Below are 26,452 nucleotides of genomic sequence, written 5' to 3' on the forward strand. Positions count from 1 at the left end.
GAACGAACGCTTCATCTCAGAAGCTCGGTGCGGAACTTACATTTTATTCCAGGTAGATTTTAATATTTCATTAATTTTGGAAAGTATTTAATAAAGAAACAACACTTTCTTACAGCTACACAATTAGAGGTAGCCTGACTTTTAAATTGTCTCTTACTTATCTGTTTTTATTATATGCATCTAGTGAATGTTGAGTTGCTCATGTATAAATTGTACATTCCACAAAACCTTACTCCTGAATAGTGATTTGTGGGTCCTGGAAGTATGGAAGAAAAGCCAATAAATTGTTTGCCTTCCGTGACACCAGTTTCTTTTAAAATAGAAAAAAATCAATCAGCAATGACTATCAAAATTTTCTAAGTGAATGGATGTGTGGGGTGAGAAATTAAAAAATTATATTCTGGAATATGTTTTACTGTAAAATATTGACAGTGACACATTTTTTTTAATATTAAATTTGAATTTTAAGCTTATATCATAACATTTGACTTAAAAATTCATAAAGTTCCTATTATTGGTTAAGCAAATATATTGTATACAACTGATTTTTCATTTGTTTAAAGTTTGCAAATGAAGCATTAAATTCCAAGAGGAAGCAGTTAAGCTAATTGTAGAAGCTGTCTGATATACACTAAGCCAAAAGCAAACAATATCATTGAGTCTTTGAAAGAAAATAGACCATGTTTCCTGGTAACAATTGAATAATAAAATGTATTGTGTCAACTTAAGAACTAACAATACAGAGTGAGAAATCAGTAGACTTTTGATATTAAAAAAACACATTACCTGTTCGTTCAAGAAAGAAAATGATTTTCAAAATAAACTGCTCCTGGTTTTAGAATTAAATTTTGGATATTTTCAGTATTAAAGACCATACTCAAGTAACAGTTTTCCTTTTTTTAGCTTTGTTGCTGATTTACAAACTTTCAAACTCTTTGTTTAAAATGTTTGAACTAACATATTTTGTTGCAATTCACATTAAGCTTAAAATTTTATTTGTAATTATGAAACTATTCATGCTTTTCTTAAAGAATATCAAATCCATTAGTAATCAATTAATTTCTAAAACTGACTTTAAACAACTAATTTGAAGATGTTGTTTGAATTTCTTTCCTTCTTAATGCTTACCTTGTCAAACAAATTAATAGCAAAAAAGAAGAATCCTGGAAGTTCTTCTGAAGATTAATTTGTGGTGCATGTTTCTACAACTCATACTTTCAAGTTACTTTTAAAAACAAACAACCCCCCCCCCAAAAAAAAAACAAGTTACTCAGGTTAAAGGGTTATGGAAAAATAACATAATGCACTTAGGGTATAATTTCTAGGAAGAGTGCAATTAAATAGATTTTTGCTAAATGCTGCATAGTTAAACAATAGTTTCAAGTTGAATTGATTTATAGTCTATGACTATTTGCAAATTGTTAGCAAAGCACTCACAATCTTTACTGGGTCTACTTCTCCAGCCTTATCTGTCATCTCTTGCCACTCTACTCAAGCCCTCATGTACTTCACTCCAAAGCCTGGGAACAGTGTTCCATCTGTATTGAAAACTTCCTCTTCTAACCTGTTTTTATCTATGTGTCTTTGCGCTCAGTGGTGTATATGACTCTTTGTGACTATGGACTGTAGCCTGCCAGGTTCCTCTGTCCATGGGATTTTCCCAACAAGAAGTGGTACATATTTAGTTATGAAGTGATGTTGTTGTTTAGTCACTAAGTCTTGTCCAACTCTATTGCAATCCCATGGACGGAGCCTGCCAGGGTCCTCTGTCCGTGGGATTCTCCAGGCCAGAAGAATACTGGAGCAGGTTGCCATTCCCTTTTCCAGGGGACCTTCCTGACCCAGGGATTCAACCCTCTTCTCATATGTCTCCTATGTTGCAACCAGATTCTCTACCACTGAGCCACCAGGGAAGCCCCTATTGTCTGACTGGAACCCTCTTAATTATTCTTCAAGGATTACCTCAAATTCACTTCCTTTCTGAAACTTCCCAGTTCCATTTATTCCCAGACTCTGAACCCGCAACACACAATTCACAGTTGGCCACGGGTTTGGTTCCCTAATGGTTTGTCTTATTTATTCATTGTGTGTGTGTGTGTGTGTGTGTATGTGGGTGTGTGTTCCTGTCTTCTGGCACTTAGAAGGAACTTAAAAACAGTTATTAGAGTATTATTTAACTAATGAAAAATGACACTTACGAATAGGTGAGTTGCTGTAAATTCTCCTTCCCTATAGCATTTGTACTATTAAAAAATATCTCTGCTGTTAGACCATTTATTAAGGAATCAGGAAATGAACCAAAGAAATACCATACCAGGACTTTATTTAAGTCAAAAAGAAATTCTTTGTCTATAACAAAATAACATATGTCTACCACGTTACAAATATTTACATAGGAACTGCACTAAGTTGTGTACCTTTGTGTAAGCAAATCATTTTCACTGACAACCTCTTTAGTATGCAAGGCTTTGAAAAGATCAGCATGTGACCATCTCTTACCGTCCTGTGCAAACATGGCTTAGGGCTTCCTTGGCTGGTTGCTAAGACACCTAGTTTGATGTGTTCTCTTTAACTTGAACCGTTTGCTGTGGTCTGAATGTTTGTGTCCCCTCAAAACTCACATGTTGAAATCCTTACACCCAATGTGATGGTGTTGGAAGATGGGACCTTTCAGAGTAGGTGATTAGTTTATGAGGGTGGGGCCCTCATGAATGGGATTAGTGATCTTATGGAAGAGATCCCACAGAGCTCCCTATGCCATATGAGGATAAAAGAAGTCTGAAACTTTGCACCTTTAATCTCAGACTTCCAGCTTCTACAATTGTGAGAAATAAATTTCTGTTGACTACCTGGTCTTTGCTATTTTGTTATAACAGCCCAAATGGACTGAAGTAAAGTGAAGTCACCCAGTTGTGTCCTACTCTTAGTGACCCAGTGGACTGTAGCCTGCCAGGCTCCTCTGTCCATGAGGTTTTCCCAGGCAAGAATACTGGAGTGGGTTGCCATTTCCTTCTGCAGGGGCTCTTCCGGACCTAGGGATCAAGCTTGAGTCTCCCACACGTCAGGCAGACTCTTAACCATCTGTAAAAGCAAAACTAAACACAACAAAAAAATCTCTACCACACTAAAACAAAACCACCAACTTATTTATGTCATGTAAAGCAAAGGACTGACATTAAGATGCATGACAATGCACATAGGCAGCGTGTCTTCTATGAGTGGTTTCAGCAGCAATGGGAAATATGGCATGATTCAGTTCCAGCTTTTGAAACACAACAGCAAAAAACTCCCTGCCTCCCTACAAGATGCAGGGCCGGGGACAGTTCTGGGTTGCTATTGGTGAAGCATTCATTTTGCTACTTTGCATCACACTTCTCATTCTTTCATTCACAGTTAGTTACTATCTGCATATAATATAAGTCTGCTAGACCATAAATTAGCAGCTTTCAGGACAGATACCTTGAAGAGTTCTTAGGGAGGTTAAACAAATATTGTAGCCTAACACCCTGCCCTCTAACAAACATGCACACAATGGAAGTGAAGTCTCAAGTGATGGATGGGACAGGCAGCGGGTGGGGCTTAGTCTCAACTGTAAAAGCAACAAATCTAAATGATAACTTAGTGTGATCATGGGCTTTTGTCCATTCTGGAAACAAAGAAAAAAATAACTATCAAATGCCATAATCTCTTTTCTCACTTTTCAAATATCAACAGGATTCACGATCTTACCACAATAGTTTCTCTGTCTTCATGTGGTATCTACATAATTTTTTTCCCTAAAATGAAGAAAACAAAGAACAGGCTGGTCTAAGTAATTAATCATCTTCCTCTCTATACTATCAAACCTCTGTGAACAAAAGCTTTCCAAACTTTGCAATTACTTTTAGAAGTGGTTCATTTATTATTGAGAAAGAACTACCAAAAGAAAAAAAAATCTAAATTTTTATCACATCCCCAAACCAATATTTTATTTTTCTAATTTAGAATTGAACAAAAAAATTATTCTACAAAGAGAACTTTCAAACCTTCATCAGTCAATAGTATAACTCTGCAACTGATCAAATTGACTTACTGTCTAAAAAGGGGGAATTTTAAAAAATTTCTGATCCTATCACTCCCAACCACATTCTTTTCTATCTATTCTCTTTAAAGAGAGAGAAAACTTTCAGAGTCCACAATTATTCAACAAGCTCTTTACTTCAGTATAAGCGAAGGGAAAAAAAATAGTTTGACTGACATAGGTGGTGAAACATACACAATTAATAGAAAATGGTCTAAATGGACTAAAGTTCTACTGTTTTGAAGTTACCATGAGCATCCTCCTTAACCAAGTCAGCTGACTTTGAGAGTTCAGAAGTCTCTCCCTCTTTGACATCTGTCTCATTCAACAGTATTTTGGAAATGATTGTTTTCTCATTTCATAAAGTCTGATTTTTAAAAAAATCCAGGGATTTCCCTGGCTGCCCAGTGGTTGAGATTGTATACTCCCAATGTACAGAGCATGGGTTTGATCCCTGGTTGGGGAAATAAGATCCCACATGCTATGCAGGTGTGGCCATAAAATAAAATTAAATAAGTAAGTACATAGATACATAAAAATATAAAATCAAAATTCCTAATTATGTAATTTTCTATAATCAAACCTCTGCTTATTATAATCTATGGTTAGTCCCTTATCTCCTTCATTTATTCCCAAGATATCAGTTCTCTATCGATGACCCCAATTCTATATTGTCTATGCTCTCCACTTGCCTGCCCTAAATTTCCAGTGCTTAACCACAAGATTTTCTTTTATCAATTCAACCTGAATTTTTAAATATTAAATTAATAGAATTTATGAATTTTTTCAAACAATCCCAGTGATTATCATTATTCTTTTATTTTCCCATTGTAAAAAAATCTTTCTGATCATCTTTGATTCTTTTTTTATTCATAGTAAAGCATAATGAAATATGTTAAAGCCATCTTTTTCTCTCTCTGATTATCTTTCATATCACAATTTCCTGTTGGGCATTTTGTTTGGCTTTTCCCACCCTAATTCACTTCTCTCCTTCATCGTGGGCATATAGTTACCTCCACTTCCAGCTGAGAATTGCCATGTGACTAACTGCTGTGTGCCAGTGGAAGATAAACAGAAAAGTATGCAACTTCTACCTTGCGTGTTTAAAAGATGTTCACCTGAGTTTACTCATCCTCTTCCTTTCTGCTGACTGTAGAGGACTGCACCTCGAACAAATTTGGGAGCCATATATTTTAACAGGCTGGAGCAACACCCCACATGTCTAGGATGATTTCCCAGTAGAGAACCAATTACACATCTTGGACCAAGAGAGAATAAACACCAGTTTATTTTTGTAATTGGGTCCTTTGATAAAACATTTTAACCTTGACTCTAACCTGCTAACTATTATCAGATCAACAGTCAAGCCTCTTGTTCAACATTCCATACCAGAGTCCCTGTAGAGAGTTATCATTTATTAGTCTTCTTTCTCTTTCTCATTTGTAGAGAAACAGAAGTGAGGATTTAGGGCTTAAGTAGCTTCCCTCATAGCTCAGCTGGTAAAGAATCCACCTGCAATGCAGGTAGACCCTGGTTCAATTCCTGAGTCTGGAAGATCCACTGGAGAAGGGATAGGCTACCCACTCCAGGATTCTTGCGCTTCCCTTGTGGCTCAGCTGGTAAAGAATCCGCCTGCAATGTGGGAGACCTGGGTTTGATTACTGGGCTGGGAAGATCCCCTGGAGAAAGGAAAGGCTACCCACTCCAGTATTCTGACCTGGAAAATTCCACGGACTAAGTCGATGGGGTTGCAGGATCAGACAAGACAGCAACTTTCACTTTCACTTTCTTGTTCAGACTGTAGAAGAGGATCACAGCTTTCTCATGTACTGCAGTAAGTAAAACTGAAGCCAAAATGTAGATCTAAAGCATCTTAGAAATCAACAACAACAACAAAAAATCGGGCGGTCTTTCCCACTGAGTGTCCCCTCCAGAAAGTCCAGGCACTGGAGGAATCCAAGAATAAGACTAGAGGACAGAAAGTGGAGAAACCAAACAGCAGCAGAAGAGTTCGAGGCAGAGGGTGGAAGATAAAGCCTGGAGACACTCTGAAGCTGGGAAGAAATACCTTGGGGATTTTTAGGAGGAATATGGCCTTAGAATGAAGTAAAGAGGAAAGTGTGTGGGTGCTGTCCTACACATCTCTTACATTCCACTTTCTAAGGCAGTGGAATGTAAGGCACTTTCAGTTCAACAGATGGATTGGTTTCTTCCTAACTAGGGACAGACAGATTCAAATTCGTCTTACTAAACCTGCTTTTGTTACTGAATCAAACTTGGGTCCACTCGCTCACATGCAGTAAAGCCAATCCTCTGAGCCAGAGGAAGGCACAGTGTCTATTGCAGGGCATCCAGCAAGGAGAACAGGCTGCTCGTGCTGGAAAGGTCCAAGCGGCGGTGTGAGGGAGGCGGTTGCGGGGGTGTGTGATCGGCTGGTACACAATTCTTGGATTGGCTGGCATCAAGGTGAAGTCTTCAGCATCATCAATCCCTGGGTTTCAACCACTCTAGGGTCTGTGTTCTTATGGTCAGCAGTTTTCATCTGGCGGGGGCCTGTTTCTTATAAAAATAACTTAGGAATGTGTCAGGCCTTTGTTTGTATCTTTCAGGGAACTATGAGTTCAGTGGTTCTGCTGTGTGGCAGATTTCTAATCTAAATTGTTACCAGCTCCCTAGCCCAACAGCTATTCTTTGTTTCTACATCTTCACATTTCCTAATCATTAACTCTTGAGTCAGCCTTTTGAGACTGGAGGGAGGCCTGGGAGACTAAAGCAAAAGCCTTTTCCTTCAAAGGACAGGGGCACAGGGGCTTATATGCTATTTCACTTTCACGCTTGGCACTGTGTCAGTTATCCGCTGCATGTGTTGAAACATTATAAACCACAGTACTTTTTAAAATATGGAGCTAGCTAGAGTTGAAAAAGTGAAAGAAAAAAGGAAACCCAGGAACATACCCAAGAAAATGTAAAACCTACATATCTAATAAACCAAGCACTCAAAAACAGTAGGATAAATGTTGACTTTTCCATAAATATTTTAGGAAAATAGGGTATCTGGAAAACCATTTTTTTTTTAAAACCACGTTGTTCTTTTCACTGTACTGTATACCAAAGTAAATTGTAAACTAGTTAAATAATATAATTCACTATTTATGAATAATATATTCATTATTTATAAAATAATATAATTATTATTTATATAAATAAAAAATATAATTTGTTGATTGATTTAGTCAACAAATCTGTATTTGTAACACATGGTTCCCACTATATGTTAGACTTGGGGTTATGATATGCAAGATCTGTTCTCTCTGCTTAAGGGCCTGAAAGTCTACATAGGAAGGGAGAAAGTAAAGATGAACACAGGCAACAAAGCGAGATTAGGGAAAGGCTTCTGAGATAACATTCTTCTGGGAAAGAGGAAGGCAGTCAGATGTAAAGGAAAGATTTCTGGCAAGGAGAACAAGGTGTGTTATGACTGCAAACAAAATACTTTACTTTCTGAAAACTGCAGGAAATTCAGTAAGGCAGCTCTTGACATGTTACACAAATGCCCTTTGATCTCAACTGCCTGGACAAAAAAAATGCAGATAAAGACAGACACAGTTTCAAGACACTCTTCAATATTTTGTTATATTCAGGAAAACAAAGAGGAATGTGATACTGACGGCTGGTGTGAGGGAAAACATACAAATAAAAGATATGAGTAGGCAGAATTATTCCAAGTTATTACTGTAGTGTTTCTAGTGAAAGTTGTGCTTATCTTTTCAGAATCATCAGTATATGCGGAGAAAAATAATGTTAAGGAAAAACAAGAGGTTGATTTTTAAATACTTTCTTAATCTCATTAATGGAGCTTTCTTGGTAAGTTTCTTCATAATTATTTAGTAAAGAAAATGTACATCTTTATTAGCAGATAGTTAAAAAAATAAGTATTGGATATTTTTTGTAGGTTCTGGGACTTTTACTCATGGGATTTGGTACATGGCTTTTATTAGATGGAAATAATTTTTTCACAGCTTTGGGTATGTATCTATTTTGCTTTCTCTAAATCAAATAAGGCATTCAATGTTAAGCAACTGAGTACGTGACTTAGTCAGCAGGTGGCAGTGTTTCCCTAAAATTCATTAAGTACTGTTCAATTTTTCCTCAGAAGGTCTTCGTCAATTGGTTTTAGAAACACCTTATTAAATAATAAGACTTAAATCCGAGACCACAAGAAGAGAGAATTTTAAGAGAAAAAGCTAGAAACTCTGGGCAAGAGAGATGAGAGAAATAAAGGATTGCGGTTCTGCTAACTCGAGACTTTTACAGATTTATAAATATTAAGAGATAATGGAGATCAATATAGTTTCACTGCCCAAGTTAAATAATCTCTTTTAAAACTCAGTTACCAGACTTCCCTGGTGGTGCAGTGGATCAGAACCTGCCTGCCAAGGAAGGAGACCCGGGTTCGATCCCTGATCCGGGAAGATCCCACATACTGCAGGGAAACTGATCGCATTCACAACTGCGGAGCCTGTACCCTAGATCCCGGAACCACAGCCTCCTAGCCCCTGGGTCCTAGAGTCAGACAGTTGCAACTGCTGAAGCCCAAGCCTCAAGCCTGTGCTATGCAACAGGGGAAGTCATCACAGCGAGAGTGCGGGAGTGGTCCCCGCTCTCCACAGCTAGAGAAAGCTTGAGCAAAAAGTGGCAAAGACCCAACACAACCAAAAAAAAAAAACCAAACCAACTCAGTTACCGTATCCTATCACCATCACATGGTTAGAAATATAATATTCCCTATGTGGAAACAACTGTACATGAATACATGAATAGATAAAGAAGGATATGTATATATACATATATATATAGAGAGAGAATGGAGATATATATATATCTCATTAGGCACTATCCCATGAGCTAAGGATACAGCAGTGTACAAGAAATATAAAGGGCATGTCCTCACGGAGCTTAATTCCAGTGAGGAAGACTCAAAAACAACACATAATTTCACTCCTGCAAACCTTCCCAGTCTCACCTGCCTGAAACTGTTAATGCCAGCAAGGCTAAGTTTCTATACACATTGCACCGTCCTGTGTCTCAGAATGCTTCCACCATTCCAACCTAGAGATTTCCAATTATCATTCAGAGCCTAAATTCAAGTGTTACCTTCTCCAGTAATCTTGCCTACCTTCACCTTCTCCCCTTACTGGATCAGGTGCTTTTCTACCCAGTACCGTGCCAGTAAGTTTCTGCAATGGAGGATTTTTTTTTTTTTAATGCGCTGATTTCTGTGGTTTAAAGAATCCCAGAATGGCCAGTTTTAAGGTGCCAGTGTGGACTGAGGTAGCTTACAGATCTTGTGAAAATGTAACCCTTGGCTTTATGTGCCAGAACAATCTTGTTCCAGCACACCACTGCGCACTGCCTCTGGTCTTCTCCCATAAAATAGGGCATATTTAATGTATTCATTCTCCCTTTAAAAAATTATTTGTTAAGCACTACATCTGCCATAGCACTAACCATTTAACAGTTAGTCTGTTGACTATATAAGTATATATATAGTCTCTAGCCCAGAGAGCTCAGTCTAGATGGGGAGAGAATAAAATACACTTTTAATGGGGCCATATTAGCAATAAACTCAGGGTCTTATACAAGGGAAACTGAACCCACATGTTAGGCTGTTGGTTAGTTGCTTAAGTCATATCCGACTTGTTTGTGACCCCATAGACTGTAGCCCGCCAGCCTCTTTCTGTCCATGGGATTTCCCAGGCAAGAGTACTCAGGTGGGTTGCCATTTTCTTCTCCAGGAGATCTTCCCGATCCAGGGATCAAACCCGCATCTCCTGCATTGGCAGGCGGATTCTTTATTACTGAGCCACCAAGGAAGCCCACATATGTTAGGTACTCAAACTATTTTTGATGAATGAATGAATGAATACATAAATGTTTGGACAGATGTTATACACAGAAGAATTCATGCAAGAAAAAGTTGTCTTCTTTCATAGAAGACATTAAAAACAAGGTTAACTTAAAGAGATCTTCTGAGATTGAAGAAATTCTCTATCATGTCATTAAAGGAAGAAAAGTCCATAAGAATAAGTAAGAGGTGCTAGAATGAGATTAAAAAGAGAGAAAGAAAGAGAATCCTAGTGATTTGGCAACAGCTGCTTAGGGAAACCTTGGGTTGCTGCATTTATTATTAAATAGAAAACATATCACTTAATAATAGCTATTTTGTGGTTTCCACAGATGAAAATAATCACTTGACAGTGTATATTTTTCGAATTTTGATTGGAACTGGATCTGCTATTCTTCTTCTTTGTCTCTTGGGTTATTTGGGAATTCACAATGAGATCAGGTGGCTCCTAATTCTGGTACGTATTTCATTTCAATAGTCTGAATTTGTAGCTTTGATTTTCAGTGTTCAAATTACACAAGTGAGAAAAAAAATGACTATGTCACTGAAACATTGCACTATAATGGGCTCTTGGGAGCAAGGCAATGAAGTATCCCCTCCCAGGAATCTTTGCTTAGACAGAATTTTCTTGCTGAGTTTTCAGTGGACAACATCTGAACCTCAACACTTAACACATTAGATATTAATTTTCAACACAGGGTCAATATGTATCCATTGCCTAAGGTGAGCTACAACTAACTAAACTTAAACATGAAGACTAAAATCAGAATAAAATGTGTTAAAGTCAATGAACATTGAAGCTTAGGAGGGAAAAGGAAACAGTGGCCTGTAGTTGGCACATTTTCTCCCTGTGGGTGTACTATGTGCGATGCTAACTTATAATTGAGACCACAATATATAATTTAACCAAGAGAAATATAACTGCTGAGGGGGCCAGACTCTGGCATCAGGTTAGCACACTATCTCTCCCCAGGCATATACATGAAAATATAACTCATAATGAGGAATACAAATCTGAACTTGAGTCATTTACCATACACGAGAATGGTGTGGATCACATACCAATCCACAGATTCAGGTGAACTATGTTGTTCAGTCACTCGATCGTGTGCAACTCTTCTCGACCCCATGCACTGCAGCACACCAGGCTTCCCTGTCCTTCACCATCTCCCAGATCTTGCTCAAACTCATGTCCATTGAGTCAGTGATGCCATTCAACCGTCTCATCCTCTTGTCGTCCCCTTCTCCTCCTGCCTTCAATCTTTCCCAGCATCAGGGTCTTTTCTAATGAGTAGGCTCTCTTCTCATCTGGTGACTAAAGTATTGGAGTTCAGCTTCAGCATAATTCCTTCCAATGAATATTCAAGACTGATTTGATTAACTGGTTTGATCTTGCAATCCAAGGGACTCTCAAGAGTCTTATACAACACCACAGTTCAAAAGCATCAATTCTTTGGCACTCAGTCTTCTTTATGGTCCAATTTTCACATTCATACATGACTACTGGAAAAATCATAGCTTTGACTAGATCGACCTTTGTTGGCAAAGTAATGTCTCTGCTTTTTAATATGCTGTATAGGTTGGTCTTAACTTTTCTTCCAAGGAGCAAGCGTTTCCTAATTTCATGGCTGCAGTCACCATCTTCAGTGATTTTGGAGCCCCCCAAAATAAAGTCTGTCACTGTTTCCATTGTTTCCACATCTATTTGGCATGAAGTGATGGGACCAGAAGCCGTGATCTTAGTTTTCTGAATGTTGAGTTTTAAACCAGCCTTTTCATTCTCCTCTTTCACTTTCGTCAAGGGGCTCTTTAGTTACACTTCACTTTATGCCATAAGGGTAGTGCCATCTACATATCTGAGGTTATTGATATTTCTCCTGGCAATCTTGATTCCAGCTTGTGCTTTATCCAGTCCAGCATTTTGGATGATATACTTTGCATATAAGTGAAATAAGCAGGGTGACAATATACAGCCTTGACATACTCCTTTTCCTATTTGGAACCAGTCTGTTGTTCCATGTCCAGTTCTAACTGTTGCTTCTTGACCTGCATGCAGGATTCTCAAGAGGCAGGTAAGATGGTCTGGTATTCCCATCTGTTTAAGAATTTTCCACAGTTTGTTGTGATCCCCACAGTCAAGGACTTTAGAGTAATCAATGAAGCAGATGTTTTTCCTAAAACGTCTTGTTTTTTATGTTTTTTCTTGTTTTTTTCTATGGTCCAACGGATGTTGGCAATTTGTTTCCTCTGCCTTTTCTAAATCCAGCTTGAACATCTGGAAGTTCTCTGTTTACGGACTCTTAAAGCGTGGTTTGGAGAATTTCGAGCATTACTAGCGTGTGAGATGAGTGCAATTATGCAGTAATTTGAACATTCTTTGGCATTGCCTTTCTTTGAGATTGGAGTGAAAACTGACCTTTTCCAGTCCTGTGGCCACTGCTGAGTTTTCCAAATTTGCTGGCATATTGAGTGTAGCACTTTTAACAGCATCATCTTTTAGGATTTGAAATAGCTCAACTGGAATTCCATTACCTCCACTAGCTTTGTTCGTAGTGATGCTTCCTAAGGCCCACTTGAATGCACTCCAAGATGTCTGGCTCTAGGTGAGTGATCACACCATTGTGGTTATCTGGGACATTAAGATCTTTTTTGTATAGTTTTTCTGTATGTTCTTTCCACCTCTTCTTAATATCTTCTTCATAATATCTTCAGGTGAAATATAGCTTTTAACATTTTCTTTAAATCAAATTGGAGAAGGACATGGCAACCCACTCCAGTATTCTTGCCCTGGGAAATCACACGGACAGAGGAGCCTGGTGGGCTACAGCCCGTGGAGTCGCAAAAGAGTCCGACGTGACTTAGTGACTATGTGACTGCATCAGGTCTTAGTTGCAGCCTATGGGCTCTTCAGTTGTTTCATGTGGGATCTAGTTCACTAATCAGGGATGGAACCCAGGACCCCTGCATTGGGATCTCGGAGTCTTAGCCATTGGATCACCAGGAAGTCCTCAAATCAGTTTTAATTCACAGGCACTTTCCTGTGATAGGAAATTCAAATCTAGCCAACGCTGCCTCTTGCCAAGAATGCCTAACTCTTATGTCGCACAACGCTGCCTCTTGCCAAGAATGCCTAACTCTTATGTCGCACAGACAGTCCTGGTGATCACTCTGGGTTCTGTTATCAGCTGACACCATTACCATGAAAGTGCTCCCTGTCTCGGCTGATGTGGTTCCTTCAGGACTGTGCATTTGCTGTTTGAATGGCCTGGAGCAGCAAAACCAGGGTTGCTCTTCATCAGGATATGCAGTACCGGCATATCGGTGAAATTCTCTTGTGAAGGACTGGTAAGGGACCATTACCTCAGTTCCTTTCTTGCAGTTTATCTCCCCTGAGACCTGAGACAGTCAACCCTGCCAATGACACAGTAATTGAAGGAGTCCTGCCTGGCAGAGGAATTAGTTGCTGCCTATTGTTAGTAATTGCTACTTCTTGTTATTTGAATATTACCAGGGGCAGAAGCATTTTAGGCAGATTTGGAAACCACACCTTCATTTCCCTCTGGGGTCTTGCCACCTTATCCTGGCAATACCTGGAAAAAAAGACCTCACTCTCTTCTTATTCTCCTCAAAGTCACACCTTTAACTCTCAAATTTTATCGTTCTTTTATTCTGGGGGCTTTAGCATAATTTTCTCATGGGACTTCTGATTTTGGATATGGAAACTGGGACAGAAATGGCTTGCAGGAAAATTTTAGTCTTATTTCTGTCGACATCTAACTGAGGTTAAAAGATAATAATTTTCAAGGATAAAATCATGACTTACCTGTATGAAAATGAACATGTATCAGAGACTTTATTTAAATAATTAATTATAGGGGAACCAGTAAGAAGTCACAACTGGTTTAAATGAGAATTAGACTTGTGGAGATTTATATTCTCTATAAACTGTATTCATTTGTATTTTCATGAATAGTAATCATTTGCATTATGATGGGACTTTTGTATTATTGATACTATCAGAGTTCTGTAAATTAACTCTCTGCAGAGTTGAATAATAGCTTAGACAAATGTAGCATTTCATATTGCCATTGAATCAGAAACCTGCAAGGGTCCAGTAGACCTCAACCAGCTTGCCATTGAAAAGAAACCCAGTAACTTAAACAAAAAATTGTTTTGCACATTTTCTCTGTCTCTACCTGTCTTCACCACTATTTCTTGATAGTGAAGATTAAGTGAGGTATTGTGTTTAGAAGTATTAAAAACCGAAAATTTTAAACAGATCTAAAGACAAACCTATTTTTGTCCCTGAAAATAGGAAACACAATTTATGTCGAGTAAGCAATGTTAATGGACTGTTTTAAAGTATTAAATGTTTAAAATATGTAAAACGAATAATACTAACTAAATCATTCTTGTATTTTATTTAGTAAAATATTCAGACACATCACTTTAGAAGTTATTTTGAATTCTAGATAATATGTAACACTGTGCTGCTGTAATGAAGAAGATTGCAGTGGCCATAAGTTTTAAAACAAGAATCAAATAATGCAAAAATCATTTTGTTTGGCTTTGAAGTAGTTTTAGTTTTCAAAGCAATAGTCCAAATGTGCATATAGACTCTACTATTGCTGTTGCCTTTGTTACTTTCTCATTATTTTCTTGTTGTTAAGGCTGTCATTCCTTTGTGCATGATGGAATAGTTTATATCTGGTCACAGTTTAGTGAGTTCTGTAGTGTTAGAGGAGTGGTGTTAAGTGGAGGTCAAGATATTTAAATTCCCCTCTATGAGTTTTAGATCTGAATGAAGAGGGTGTTATTATCAACTCCATTAGACCAAATAGTCTGTTAGAGTTCTCATGAAATATTATCACTTCTTTCTATCTTACTCTTATCCAAATGTTCATTGATTTTTTTGCCTTTTGATGTAATGATTTCACTCATGTATATGAGAACAGGAAACCTCAGTAATACCTATGTATATTTTAAGACTGCATATTTCATATGATGTGCATTTTCCATCACTGTAGTATCTAAAAAATATATTAGGAGCATAGTTCTCATCTCTCTGTTTCTTTTCTCGTAGTATGCAGTATTGTTAATGTGGGCTGTTGGTGTCCAGGTTGTACTTTCAACACTCATCTTTGCAAAGAAAGAAGAGGTATGGAAACATCATCCTTTTATTTGAAAAATAGGAAAATCAGATGTAGATTATTGAGACCTAAACCTATATTAAACCTACATTAAAAGCTAAAGGTAAGTAAATGTCTTTAGGGGAAAAAGGATGAAATGGGAGTACTAGAATTGTATAATAGAAAGGAGACAAGGGTCAGATTGGAATGGAGGACAGAGTTCATGTCTTAACTCTGTCTGCAGAAGACTGAGAATGTTGTTGTAAATGACAAAAAATGCAGGGGGAAAAGGAGATAATACTTAGAATGGGGAATCCAAAACTGGCCCCCTCAGCCAACCCTGGCTGTCACTAATAACCACATCACCGTACTATATTCTGTTCTTGTAAAGAAATATCTTTAGACTTTCTAAAGATACTAATTAGTACTAATTTTAAATTTTGCAATTTCATTAAATAAGATGTACTGAATAATTCATATATTTGTATAGTTATGGCCATAAGTGACACAATTAAATTAACAGGTGATTTATATTTTTTAAGTTCAAAAAAAGCACATAATAAATTGCCTGAAAACTTTTTGGTAACACAACTTACCTCTTTACAGCCTATAGTTACTTTCAATTCTTTAAGAAACTTCAGTATTTCAGTGCCGTCAAGGTCTGTTTTTGTATCCTGGGGGACTGTCTTATAACACTAAGACCATGGACTTGAAGTCGGTCCTTAAACCTACGTCTTCATCTACTACCTTATAGAGTTAGCATTAACTGACAGTTATAAAGTCCCTGTAACAGAGTAGCTATTTAAGAGCTCTCTACCTGCCCTTATTTGACTTTTAAAAAATAATTTTTATTTATTTATTTTTGGATGTGCTGGGTCTTTGTTGCTGCCTGCAGGCCTTCTCTAGTTGCGGTGAGCACAGGCGACTCTTCACTGTGTTGCCCAGGTTTCTTATTGTGATGGCTCTGTTGTTGTAGACCACGTGCTCCAGGCATGCAGGCTTCAGTAGTCACAGAGCACAGGCTTGGTTTCCCCGAAGCGTGTGCGATTTTCCTGGACCAGGGACTGAACCCGTGTGCCCCACCCTGGCACCGGATTCTTAACCACTGGGCCACCAGGAAAGGCCTTCCCTCATTGAATTTTGAAGGCGACCCTGATCAATTCCTATGGTTCCTAGCCTTCAAACTCTCTCTCACTTGCACTTGCCTTCTCTCTCTCTCTCTCTCTCTCTCTCTCTCTATATATATATATATATATATATATATGATATATATGAGCAAAGCAAATTATATATATATATATATATCAACATGTAATTAATAGCCAAACCTCAACAAAATCTTTTCTATATAATTGCTTTCCAACTTCATTTGCTCTCTTGTGCTTGGCATCTGTCCTGGGTATCTAATTACTTAGGGCCTATTGTTAATGACTTGGCATTTATATCTAAAATTTCTTCTCTCCACATGAAAAAATGTGTGTGCATGTGTGTGTGTGCATGCACACACAGTCAAGTGAGTCCTGTAATGCTGTCTTGATCCCAACACATCATCCTCTAATTTTTGGACCTGGTGATAGAACCTGAATATTAGACTTAAGGACTTTTAACACATGGATACAGTTAATCAATGTCACCCATATTTATTTAAGTATTATTCACATACTCCTCTCCACCTATTTTAGGAATAATAAAATCTCTCATTTAATAATAACTACCATGTGCCAAAGACTGTGATAGGCACTTTGTTGGCACTATATTATTGATCCTCATAACAAATACCAGAGATGTATTGTAAGTCCTGCTTTCTAGAACAGAAAACTGGTTTTGAGCCCAGAAATACATGTGAAATATATCATGGCCAAATGACAGAGTCTGAACTCTAACATTTGTTAACCAGTCTTAGAGATAGCGGCTTAGTTTATATCACCTTGACTTCTACAGTTCAAACTGGATTAAGCTCTCACGAGCTTTTAAATATTTTATGTCGTTTATAATGCTGACTCAGTGTTGGAGATGCACTAGGGCTTCACTGGATATTTTTCACATTGAATATGTGTGAGGGAATTTTATCTATATAGTAGTAACCTAGATTATATATGAAAATCATTTTGACTCTTATATACTAAAGTGTGATCGTGGGCACTCTCAATCTCCCAAGTTAAGCTTTAAAAGGTAAATGAGGATATGTCTCCGTGTCATCACAACAGTATAAAATAGAAAAGCATCATTTTCTATTCTGAATAAAAATTAACTCAGAGAATATGTGAAATAGATTATATGAATAACACATTATATCATTCTAAGCTTCTTAGATGTAAGTGTGTAAGAGTTTAACATGTACAGATGTCTTAATTATTGTAGTATTCCAACCAGTTATTTAGTTTTCATCATTCAAAGATAGCATATTACAATGAGAAAGTATTAGACTAGATTTCAAATGAATTAGGTTTAGAAGTGACACTCTTCTTCATTCATGTAAACAAAACAAGTATCATATTCTCTGAGTATCTGTTTCATGGTTCATAAAATGAAAATAACATCTGGAATTTCTACCTTTTGCTATTTTTTAGGACCAAATTAGGACTTATTTATGAAAGCCATATAAATTTTTAAATGCTTGTATAAGTTCCTATTGAAAATTACCCATGCAATATCTAGATTTCAAAATAACAATTTTTCCCCAAACTTTCAGCCCAGAAATAATTTTTGCTTTATTTTATTTTTGCTTTAGCATTATGAAAAGATAATTTTTAAATCAAAAGGTGTAATTCTTGTAAAATATACAGTAGATTCAGGTCAATAATTTTATTTAACACCTTGATTAATGTGGGAACTAGTTTAGATATAAAAACTAACTAGAAGGAGAGTCCAAAGAGAAAACATTTATATAGATACAAAAAATGACATAAAAACTGACTTTGAAAGGAAAGGGATCAGTTTCATCCCCACCAGGAAAAATTCATCTGCAATTCCCTCCAACAAAGAATCATTTGAATTGGGATATTGAGACCAACAAATACACAACTTACAAAGTTGTAAAATAAATTAAAGACTGTCAAAGGTACAGACTCATAGAATCAGAGAACCCTGAAGGTGCACTAGAGAAAACCTAGTTTCCATTGAAAAGATCCTCAGTCATCTTTTCCATTTATAAGTCTTCCACAATTTTTCCTGACATTATGAGAAGAAATGTTAGAACCCTTCAGCACTGAGGATAGCAGCACATGATATTCTTCCTAATCATAAAAGAAGTCTAATGTAGTCTTCCTGTAGATCACAGTGTAAAATACAAAGGTATTCACACTTGCTCATTGCTAAAAATAATGATAGGAAGAAAAAAAAAACACTTAGAAATAAGTTGAAAATAACAAACTGAGTTTGAATACTTCTTATGAGGAACCATAAGGGAAGTTTCTATCAAATTTTCATTTTTAATAAAATTTTCAACAGGTTCACCAAGCATGGCATGATAAATTTGATTCCATCATTTCTGAGTATGGATCTGAGGATTTTCCTCAAGATATACCCAAGTGGATGATTCTGAATGCTCTGCAGAAAACAGTAAGATGAAATTAACCTAAAAGTAAAAAATTAGACGCCAAAGATGACAGCTGACAAGTGGGAAGACAAGGAAGGACAGGGGATGGGCACAGGAATGAGAGGTTCTTGTATTTCTTCTAAACAAATGAGGTGCGATAGGATTGTCTAAATTTACAGATCTTGCGTTTTACCCTTCTTTTGTAAGGTGTATCTACTTTTCTGGGTCAACTGATGTCTGGTCATTTTAACCTGGATTCAGCTGTAAAAGTGTTGGGAGTCTTCTGCCAAGTGTGACAATAACCTACTCTGTTGCATCCAGGGGGAGATAAATTCTAAGCCCAGTCCCTGCTGGCAACAGAGTATCCTGTTGGTTCCCATTTGAGCCTGAACATCAGGTTTGCCATGTGGTAACTTTATGATTCTGGATAAGAAATCTTCTTAACTTCAGGTACCATATTAACAAAATAGGCAGAATAACCCCTACCTCTGGTTGTCAAGAACAAAGGAAGTAATATATTTAATGCATAGAAAGCCTTGGATCTCGGACACAGTAAGCAACCTAATAATACTTGTTAGTTAATGTTGTTAGGGTTATTATTTCACTGTTCAGATGTTTCTTGGCAAGGTAAGGGAATGTGTGTAGTCACCCAAATGGTTACAAGAATAGATCGGCACAGGAACATAGTAAATGCTTGATAAAAAAAAAAAATAGCAAACATTTACATAGCCCCAGTTCCTTTTTTAGGTGCTTTGCATATACTAACTATTTAGTCCTCTCAGTCCAATGAGGTAAGAACTATTATCTTCATTTTGTTGATGAAGGTAGAGAAATTCGTAACTTAGCCAGTGCCACATGGCTAATAGATGGCATAGCCAAAATTCAATCCCTGACAAACTACACTAGATTTTGTGCTCAAGTGCTATACCAGAGTTTCACATAAACAGTTATTATTTTTAGTATATTTAATAAGAAATGCTTCTTAGGAGAAATTAAATGTATTATAAATGATTTTATTCACCTTATTTTTTCTTTGGTGTATGTGATCTGAAAAGGTATTGCATTTTCAGACAGCATTATGACTAATAGTATATCAAACCTTCTTATGGTCATTAACTGATAATCAGGAAAACACTTCTATATGTATGACATCACTGTCATTAATGAGATTCCAACTTATGTTTCCTAGCCATGAATATCATTGAGCATTGAGATAGTATATGTAGATTTTATTAACTTTCAGTACCCAGTCTCTAAAGTACTATATTAGTCATTCAACGTTTCCAAGACTGTTGGCACATATTGTTGGCACATAATGCAACATAGGTGGTACTGATGCTATAACTTTCAATAACAAGCTTAGAAAATAATGATCTACTCACTTGCAATTCAGTTCAGTTCAGTCGCTCAGTCATGTCTGACTTTTTGCGACCCCATGGACCGCAGCACGCCAGGGCTCCCTGTCCATCACCAACTCCCAGAGTCTACCCAAACCCATGTCCATTGAGTCGGTGATGCCATCCAACCATCTCATCTTGTGTCGTCCCCTTCTTCTCCTGCCCTCAGTCTTTCCCAGCATCAGGGTCTTTTCCAGTGAGTCAGCTCTTCGCATCAGGTGGCCAAAGTGTTGGAGTTTCAGCTTCAGCATCAGTCCTTCCAATGAACACCCAGGACTGATCTCCTTTAGGACGGACTGGTTGGATCTCCTTGCAGTCCAAGGGACTCTCAAGAGTCTTCTCCAACACCACAGTTCAAAAGCATCAATTATTTGGCACTCAGCTTTCTTTATAGTCCAACTCTCACATCCATACATGACTACTGGAAAAACCATAGCCTTGACTAGACGGACCTTTGTTGGCAAAGCAATGTCTCTGCTTTTTAATATGCTGTCTAGGCTGGTCATGACTTTCCTTCCAAGGAGCTAGTGTCTTTTAATTTCATGGCTACAGTCACCATCTGCAGTGATTTTGAAGCCCAAAAAAATAAAGTCTGCCACTGTTTCCACTGTTTCCCCATCTATCTGCCATGAAGTGATGGGACTAGATGCCATGATTTTAGTTTTCTGAATGTTGAGCATTAAGCCAACTTTTTCACTCTCCTCTTTCACTTTCATTAAGAGGCTCTTTGGTTCTTCTTCGCTTTCTGCCATAAAGGTGGTGTCATCTGCATATCTGAGGTTATTGATATTTCTCCTGGCAATCTTGATTCCAGCTTGTGCTTTCTCCAGCCCAGCATTTCTCATGATGTACTCTGAATATAAGTTAAATAAGCAGGGTGACAATATACAGCCTTGACATACTCCTTTTCCTATTTGGAACCAGTCTGTTGTTCCATGTCCAGTTCTAACTGTTGCTTCCTGACCTGCATACAGGTTTCTCAAGAGGCAGGTCAGGTGGTCTGGTATTCCCATCTCTTTCAGAATTTTCCACAGTTTATTGTGACCCATATAGTCGAAGGCTTTGGCATAGTCAATAAAGCAGAAATAGATGTTTTTCTGGAACTCTTGCTTTTTCGATGATCCAGCGGATGTTGGCAAATTGATCTCTGGTTCCTCTGCCTTTTCTTTTTCTTTTGTTTTTCCTCTGCCTTTTCTAAAACCAGCTTGAACATCTGGAAGTTCTCGCTTCACCTATTGCTGAAGCCTGGCTTGGAGAATTTTAAGCGTTACTTTACTAGCGTGTGAGATGAGTGCAATTGTGCAGTAGTTTGAGCATTCTTTGGCATTACCTTTCTTTGGGATTGGAGTGAAAACTGACCTTTTCCAGTCCTGTGGCCACTGCTGAGTTTTCCAGATTTGCTGGCATATTGAGTGCAGCACTTTCACAGCATCATCTTTCAGGATTTGAAATAGCTCAACTGGAATTCCATCACCTCCACTAGCTTTGTTCATAGTGATGCTTCCTAAGGCCCACTTGACTTCACATTCCATGTTGTCTGGCTCTAGGTGAGTGATCACACCATCGTAATTATCTGGGTCATGAAGATCTTTTTTGTACAGTTTTTCTGTGTATTCTTGCCACCTCTTCTTAATATCTTCTGTTTCTATTAGGTCCATACCATTTCTGTCCTTTATCGAGCCCATATTGCATGAAATGTTCCCTTGGTATCTCTAATTTTCTTGAAGAGATCTCTAGTCTTTCCCATTCTATTGTTTTCCTCTATTTCTTTACATTGATCGCTGAGGAAGGCTTTCTTATCTCTCCTTGCTATTCTTTAGAACTCTGATTTCAAATGGGTGTATCTTTCCTTTTCTTCATTGCTTTAGGCTTCCCTTCTTTTCACAGCTATTTCCAAGGCCTCCTCAGACACTTTAACTTTAAAAACTACTTTTAACTTTAAAAACTCCTTTTTTAAGTTTAAGTTTTTTTAAGAGAAAGTTAAAAAATAACTTTCTCTTATTTTCTCGGTGACAAATACATAAACTGATTCTTTCACACCTTTCAACTCAATTTGATAGGATTGGAAATGAGACATTTCATAAATGCTTGATCATTCCTATGACTCTTTTCCTTTTTACCTTTTTGGGTTTTTTTTTGTGTGTGTGTGGGGGGCAGCTTTTCACACAATACAAAATATAAGGTTAACATCTTACATTAACCCTAAGAATGTAGAAATAACCCTGAGTCTCTATGTATATTAAACACATATGGCAGCATATTTTAGAGAAATCATAAAGAAAACTGTTATAGTTAGGAGAAGGTATGGCTCAAGGGATTCGCCCGCCTATGTTCTGGCTCTAAACATGATTTAGTAAATCAAGTATATCTTTCATCCTGAACTCAATAAGGTAAATTCAGATATAACAATTTCATTCAAACACAGCCCACTTATATGAGTAGAGATCTTTAATTCTGGTTAATATCAACCATAGTAGCAACAGGTTAATGGTTTAAATAAACAAAAAATATACTTGTCTAATCTGTTATATTTCAATGTAGAATAAATTAATAAATTTATCATAAAACCATTTGAGAAGCATAGGAGTCATATAATTAACTGCATTTTGAATATTCTATAGTAAAACTTATAGAATCATTTTTCTAGTTTCAGTGTTGTGGCCGAAAAAATTACACAGATTGGACCAAGAATAAGAATAAAGAAAATTCAGAACAGGTGCCATGTTCTTGCACAAATTCTACATTAAGAAAGTGGTTTTGTGATGAGCCACTGAATGCAACATACCTACAGGTAAATATAAGCCAAGGCTTCTCCAAGTGTTTACAGTAACCCTCCTCCCTTTTTTTCTGCAAGTCATTTTAGAATCCTGAGCAAATTGTTGTATTAAAAACAATGCCATTCATGGTTATTAGGTTCTTAAGCACCTTGCTAATGAAACCACAGCGAAGTGGATTATATCACTTACCTAAGAAATTCATTAAACTTTATGGAATATGTGATCTAAGTGTGCCTAGAACTTGGGATTCCATCAACTCTCTCCTCAGCCATCTTTTGACAGAGGAGATCCTTTTGGCGAATCTCAGTTGTATAGGACTGGTAAAGGAACTGCAGCAGCAGAAATAAAGAGGCATGAGGTTTGGCAAAAACTAAGGGAGAAAATCCGAGATGTGTCAAGGGTGGTGTTCCCATTAAGGTGGCAGAAACCATAGTAGAGTTTCATCTGTAGCAACTGCTATTTACAGATATAGGACATGATACACTGGGGATTTCCATCCCAATAACTTCTAATACTTTGTGTTATTCTAATGTTAATAAAATTAACATTTTTGTTAACCTAATATTTTGTGTTATACTAATACTTTGTGTAATACTTTGTGTTAATACATTTTTGTTAATCTAATACTTTGTGTTATACTAATACTTTGTGTTAATCTAATACTTTGATGTTATTCTAATTTTAAGATGTTATCTTTCAATAAGATAATTCATTCATAGATAAATGGAGGAGTCTCCATTTAAGGATTCTATTTAATCTCCACTTAAGGAATTTCCATTAAGGAATCTCCCTTTAAGGAATCTCCATTTGGAGGATTCTCCAAAAAAGGTTCTCTTTGGGAAATATCACGTTAGGCAATAGTATACACCCTGCTGAATTTCAGTAGTATTCAGAAAATCAAATCCCTCTCAAAACTTAGTAAATTTCTGATTTCGACTACCTGACAACATCTTAGCAACTTAAAAAGTAGCAACTGGGGCATCCTGCTATTATATGAAGCTTTCTGGGCTAAAAAGTCCAGTCTCCAGTTAGATATTGACTTGCTTTTTAGACTTTGGTAAATTACTAATCTCTTTGTCTCTTCTCTGTAATGGAATTATGTATAAAACCATTTATATCTCCAAGCCAATCTAAGTAAGTTCTTTTCCTTAGGGTTGTGAAAATAAAATCAACACATGGTATCATGCTAATGCTTTGACATTAATTGGAATTAACTTTGGACTTTTGGTTTCAGAGGTAAGTTTTTGTTTATATGTTTAAATATAAAACAAAATTAAGTATAAAGTATATGGGATACACTGTAGAACAACCAGATGGAGACCTAAGCAGATTAATTAATCCAATAGGAGCCAGGACCTTGAAACTGTTCACACACAGGAGGTCCCAACTGGAGGCAATATCCTTAGATCAGCCTGGGTGGAGCCTGGAAATCGTTGTCATCCAGGACTTCCATGGCAGTCCAGTTGGTTAAGACACCCCACTTCCAATGCAGGGGGCTTGGGTTCAATTCCTGGTTGGGGAACTAAAATCCCACATGGTGTGTGGCATGTTCAAAAAAATACAAACATATATTTTTTTAATGGCTTTATAAAAAAAAAAAAATAAGTTGTTTTCCTGGGAGGTAATGATTTCATTTCTTTGTGATTAAAAAAAAATACTTCGTATCTTGGCAGTGAGTTGACCATGATTGGCAGTCTGTACACTGGCAAATTTCTTAAATGTAGGCAGATGTTTGACATTAGTAAATCTAGTCAATCATACACTCTTCCATTCATTGCTTCATTCATTCATTCAATAAATTTGGAAGGAAAAAGAACATCTACCATGTGTCAGCGGCTGTACTAAATGCTGGAGATACAATGAGAAGCAAAATCTACATATTCCTTGACTTCCAGCGTGCCAACTGCACAATCGAAGTTCAGAAATAGTACTTCATTCTCCAGTCCCAGTTGAAGACCAATAAAAGCTAGTGAAATGTATGAATTCAAAGAAATTGTAAGACCGTATAGATTGTTATTGTGTAGAGTATAACAGAATAAATATATAACATGTGATTTGGCCAAAATAAGATAGCAAATTTAATTTATGTTGATCCACAAAGAAGTATCAACAACCTCAGATACGCAGATGATACCTCTCTAATGGCAGAAAGTGAAGAGGAAATAAAGAGCCTCTTGAAGAGGGTGAAAGAAGAGAGTGAAAAAGCTGGCTTAAAACTCAACATTCAAAAAACTAAGACCAGGGTAGCCAGCCCCATCACTTCATGGCAAACAGATGGAGAAAAAGTGGAAGCAGTGACATATTTTCTTACCTTGGGCTCCAAAGTCACTGCAGACAGTCACTGTAGCCATGAAATTTAAAAATGCTTGCTCCCTGGAAGGAAAGCTATGACAAATCTAGACAGAGTATTACAAGCAGAGACATCACTTAGCCAACAAAGTTTTGTATAGTCAAAGGTATGGTTTTTCCAGTAGTTATGTACAGATGTGAGAATTGGACCATAAAGAAGGCTGAATGCTGAAGAATTGATGTGTTTGAATTGTGATGCTGGAGAAGACTCTTGAGAATCCCTTGGACAGCAAGGAGATCAAACCAGTCAATTCTAAAGGAAATAAGTCCTGAATATTTATTGGAAGGTCTGATGCTGAAGCTCCAATACTTTGGCCACCGGATGTGAAGAGCCAACTTATTGGAAAAGACCTTGATGCTGAAAAAGATTGAGGGCAGGTGGAGAAGAGGGTGACAGAGGATGAGATGGCTGGACGGCATCATCAAGTCAATGGACATGAGTTTGAGGAAGCTCTGGGAGATAGTGAAGGGCAGGGAAACCTGGCATGCAAAGACCAGGACACAACTTAGCAACTGAACAACAACCAGGGCACTCACCTAAAGTTCCATAAATGCTTTTCAACTGGTAAGAGTGTTTAGTCTCAGGATGGTGGTAAACAAGACAGTCTTTTAGGCATTGATACTCTTTTTAAATGTTTATTCTCTATTGTATTCATCCTGAGGCAATTAAGATAAGACTGAATGGGGGATATTATTGTGTTCCAGTTTATCATCTACCCTTTGCAGACCATCCTTCAGGATCCTATAACAAAAAGAGGCAGTTTTTTGAAAGTGATGACGTTAGAAAAATGATGAACACCAAACAGCAATTTATCACAGCATCTAGCCCAGTGATAGACCATGTAATTAAAATTGAGCAGTCTATTCCTTCTCCCTCTCTGTAAATGAACTTGGTGACAGCTGGGTTATCCTAGAAGACTTACTCTGCTGACTTCCTATTCACAATGATATATATGTACCTTACTCGGAAATGGTTTCACCCTCCTTCCTCCCTTTTCCTTTTGCAGAATACATTTTGGTGATTACACGATGTTAACTTTACAAATTATTCTTATTGATTACATTTTGATCTCTTATTGTTTCCCTTTTTTCCAGGTTTTGCAATTCTCATTAACTATTTCTTTCTTCAGACACATCAAGAATAGAATATATGCAGAAAAGTGACGACTGGATTTTAATTTGTCTGGAAGAAACCAGTTAATTCTTAAAATAATCATATTGAATTTTTCTAGTCCGAAGAAAAGTTTTGAATTATATGCATTGTTTAAGATTTAATTAAGTCAGTGGTTCTATGTGA

General features: G+C 37.2%; 1 protein-coding gene across 1 annotated transcript; it reads left to right on the forward strand.

Annotated features, from left to right (window-relative positions):
- TSPAN19 (tetraspanin 19) lies at nt 1–26,452 on the forward strand. Its single transcript, XM_043446609.1, has 9 exons — nt 1–52; nt 7,832–7,924; nt 8,013–8,085; nt 10,298–10,422; nt 15,049–15,123; nt 18,545–18,655; nt 22,677–22,820; nt 23,959–24,042; nt 26,251–26,452. Exons 2-9 carry the CDS (start codon nt 7,844–7,846, stop codon nt 26,317–26,319), a joined length of 762 nt encoding a protein of 253 aa, XP_043302544.1. The 5' UTR covers nt 1–52; nt 7,832–7,843; the 3' UTR covers nt 26,320–26,452.

This window comes from Cervus canadensis, chromosome 25, assembly GCF_019320065.1.
Source record: "Cervus canadensis isolate Bull #8, Minnesota chromosome 25, ASM1932006v1, whole genome shotgun sequence".
In the NCBI taxonomy this organism is placed as follows: domain Eukaryota; kingdom Metazoa; phylum Chordata; class Mammalia; order Artiodactyla; family Cervidae; genus Cervus; species Cervus canadensis.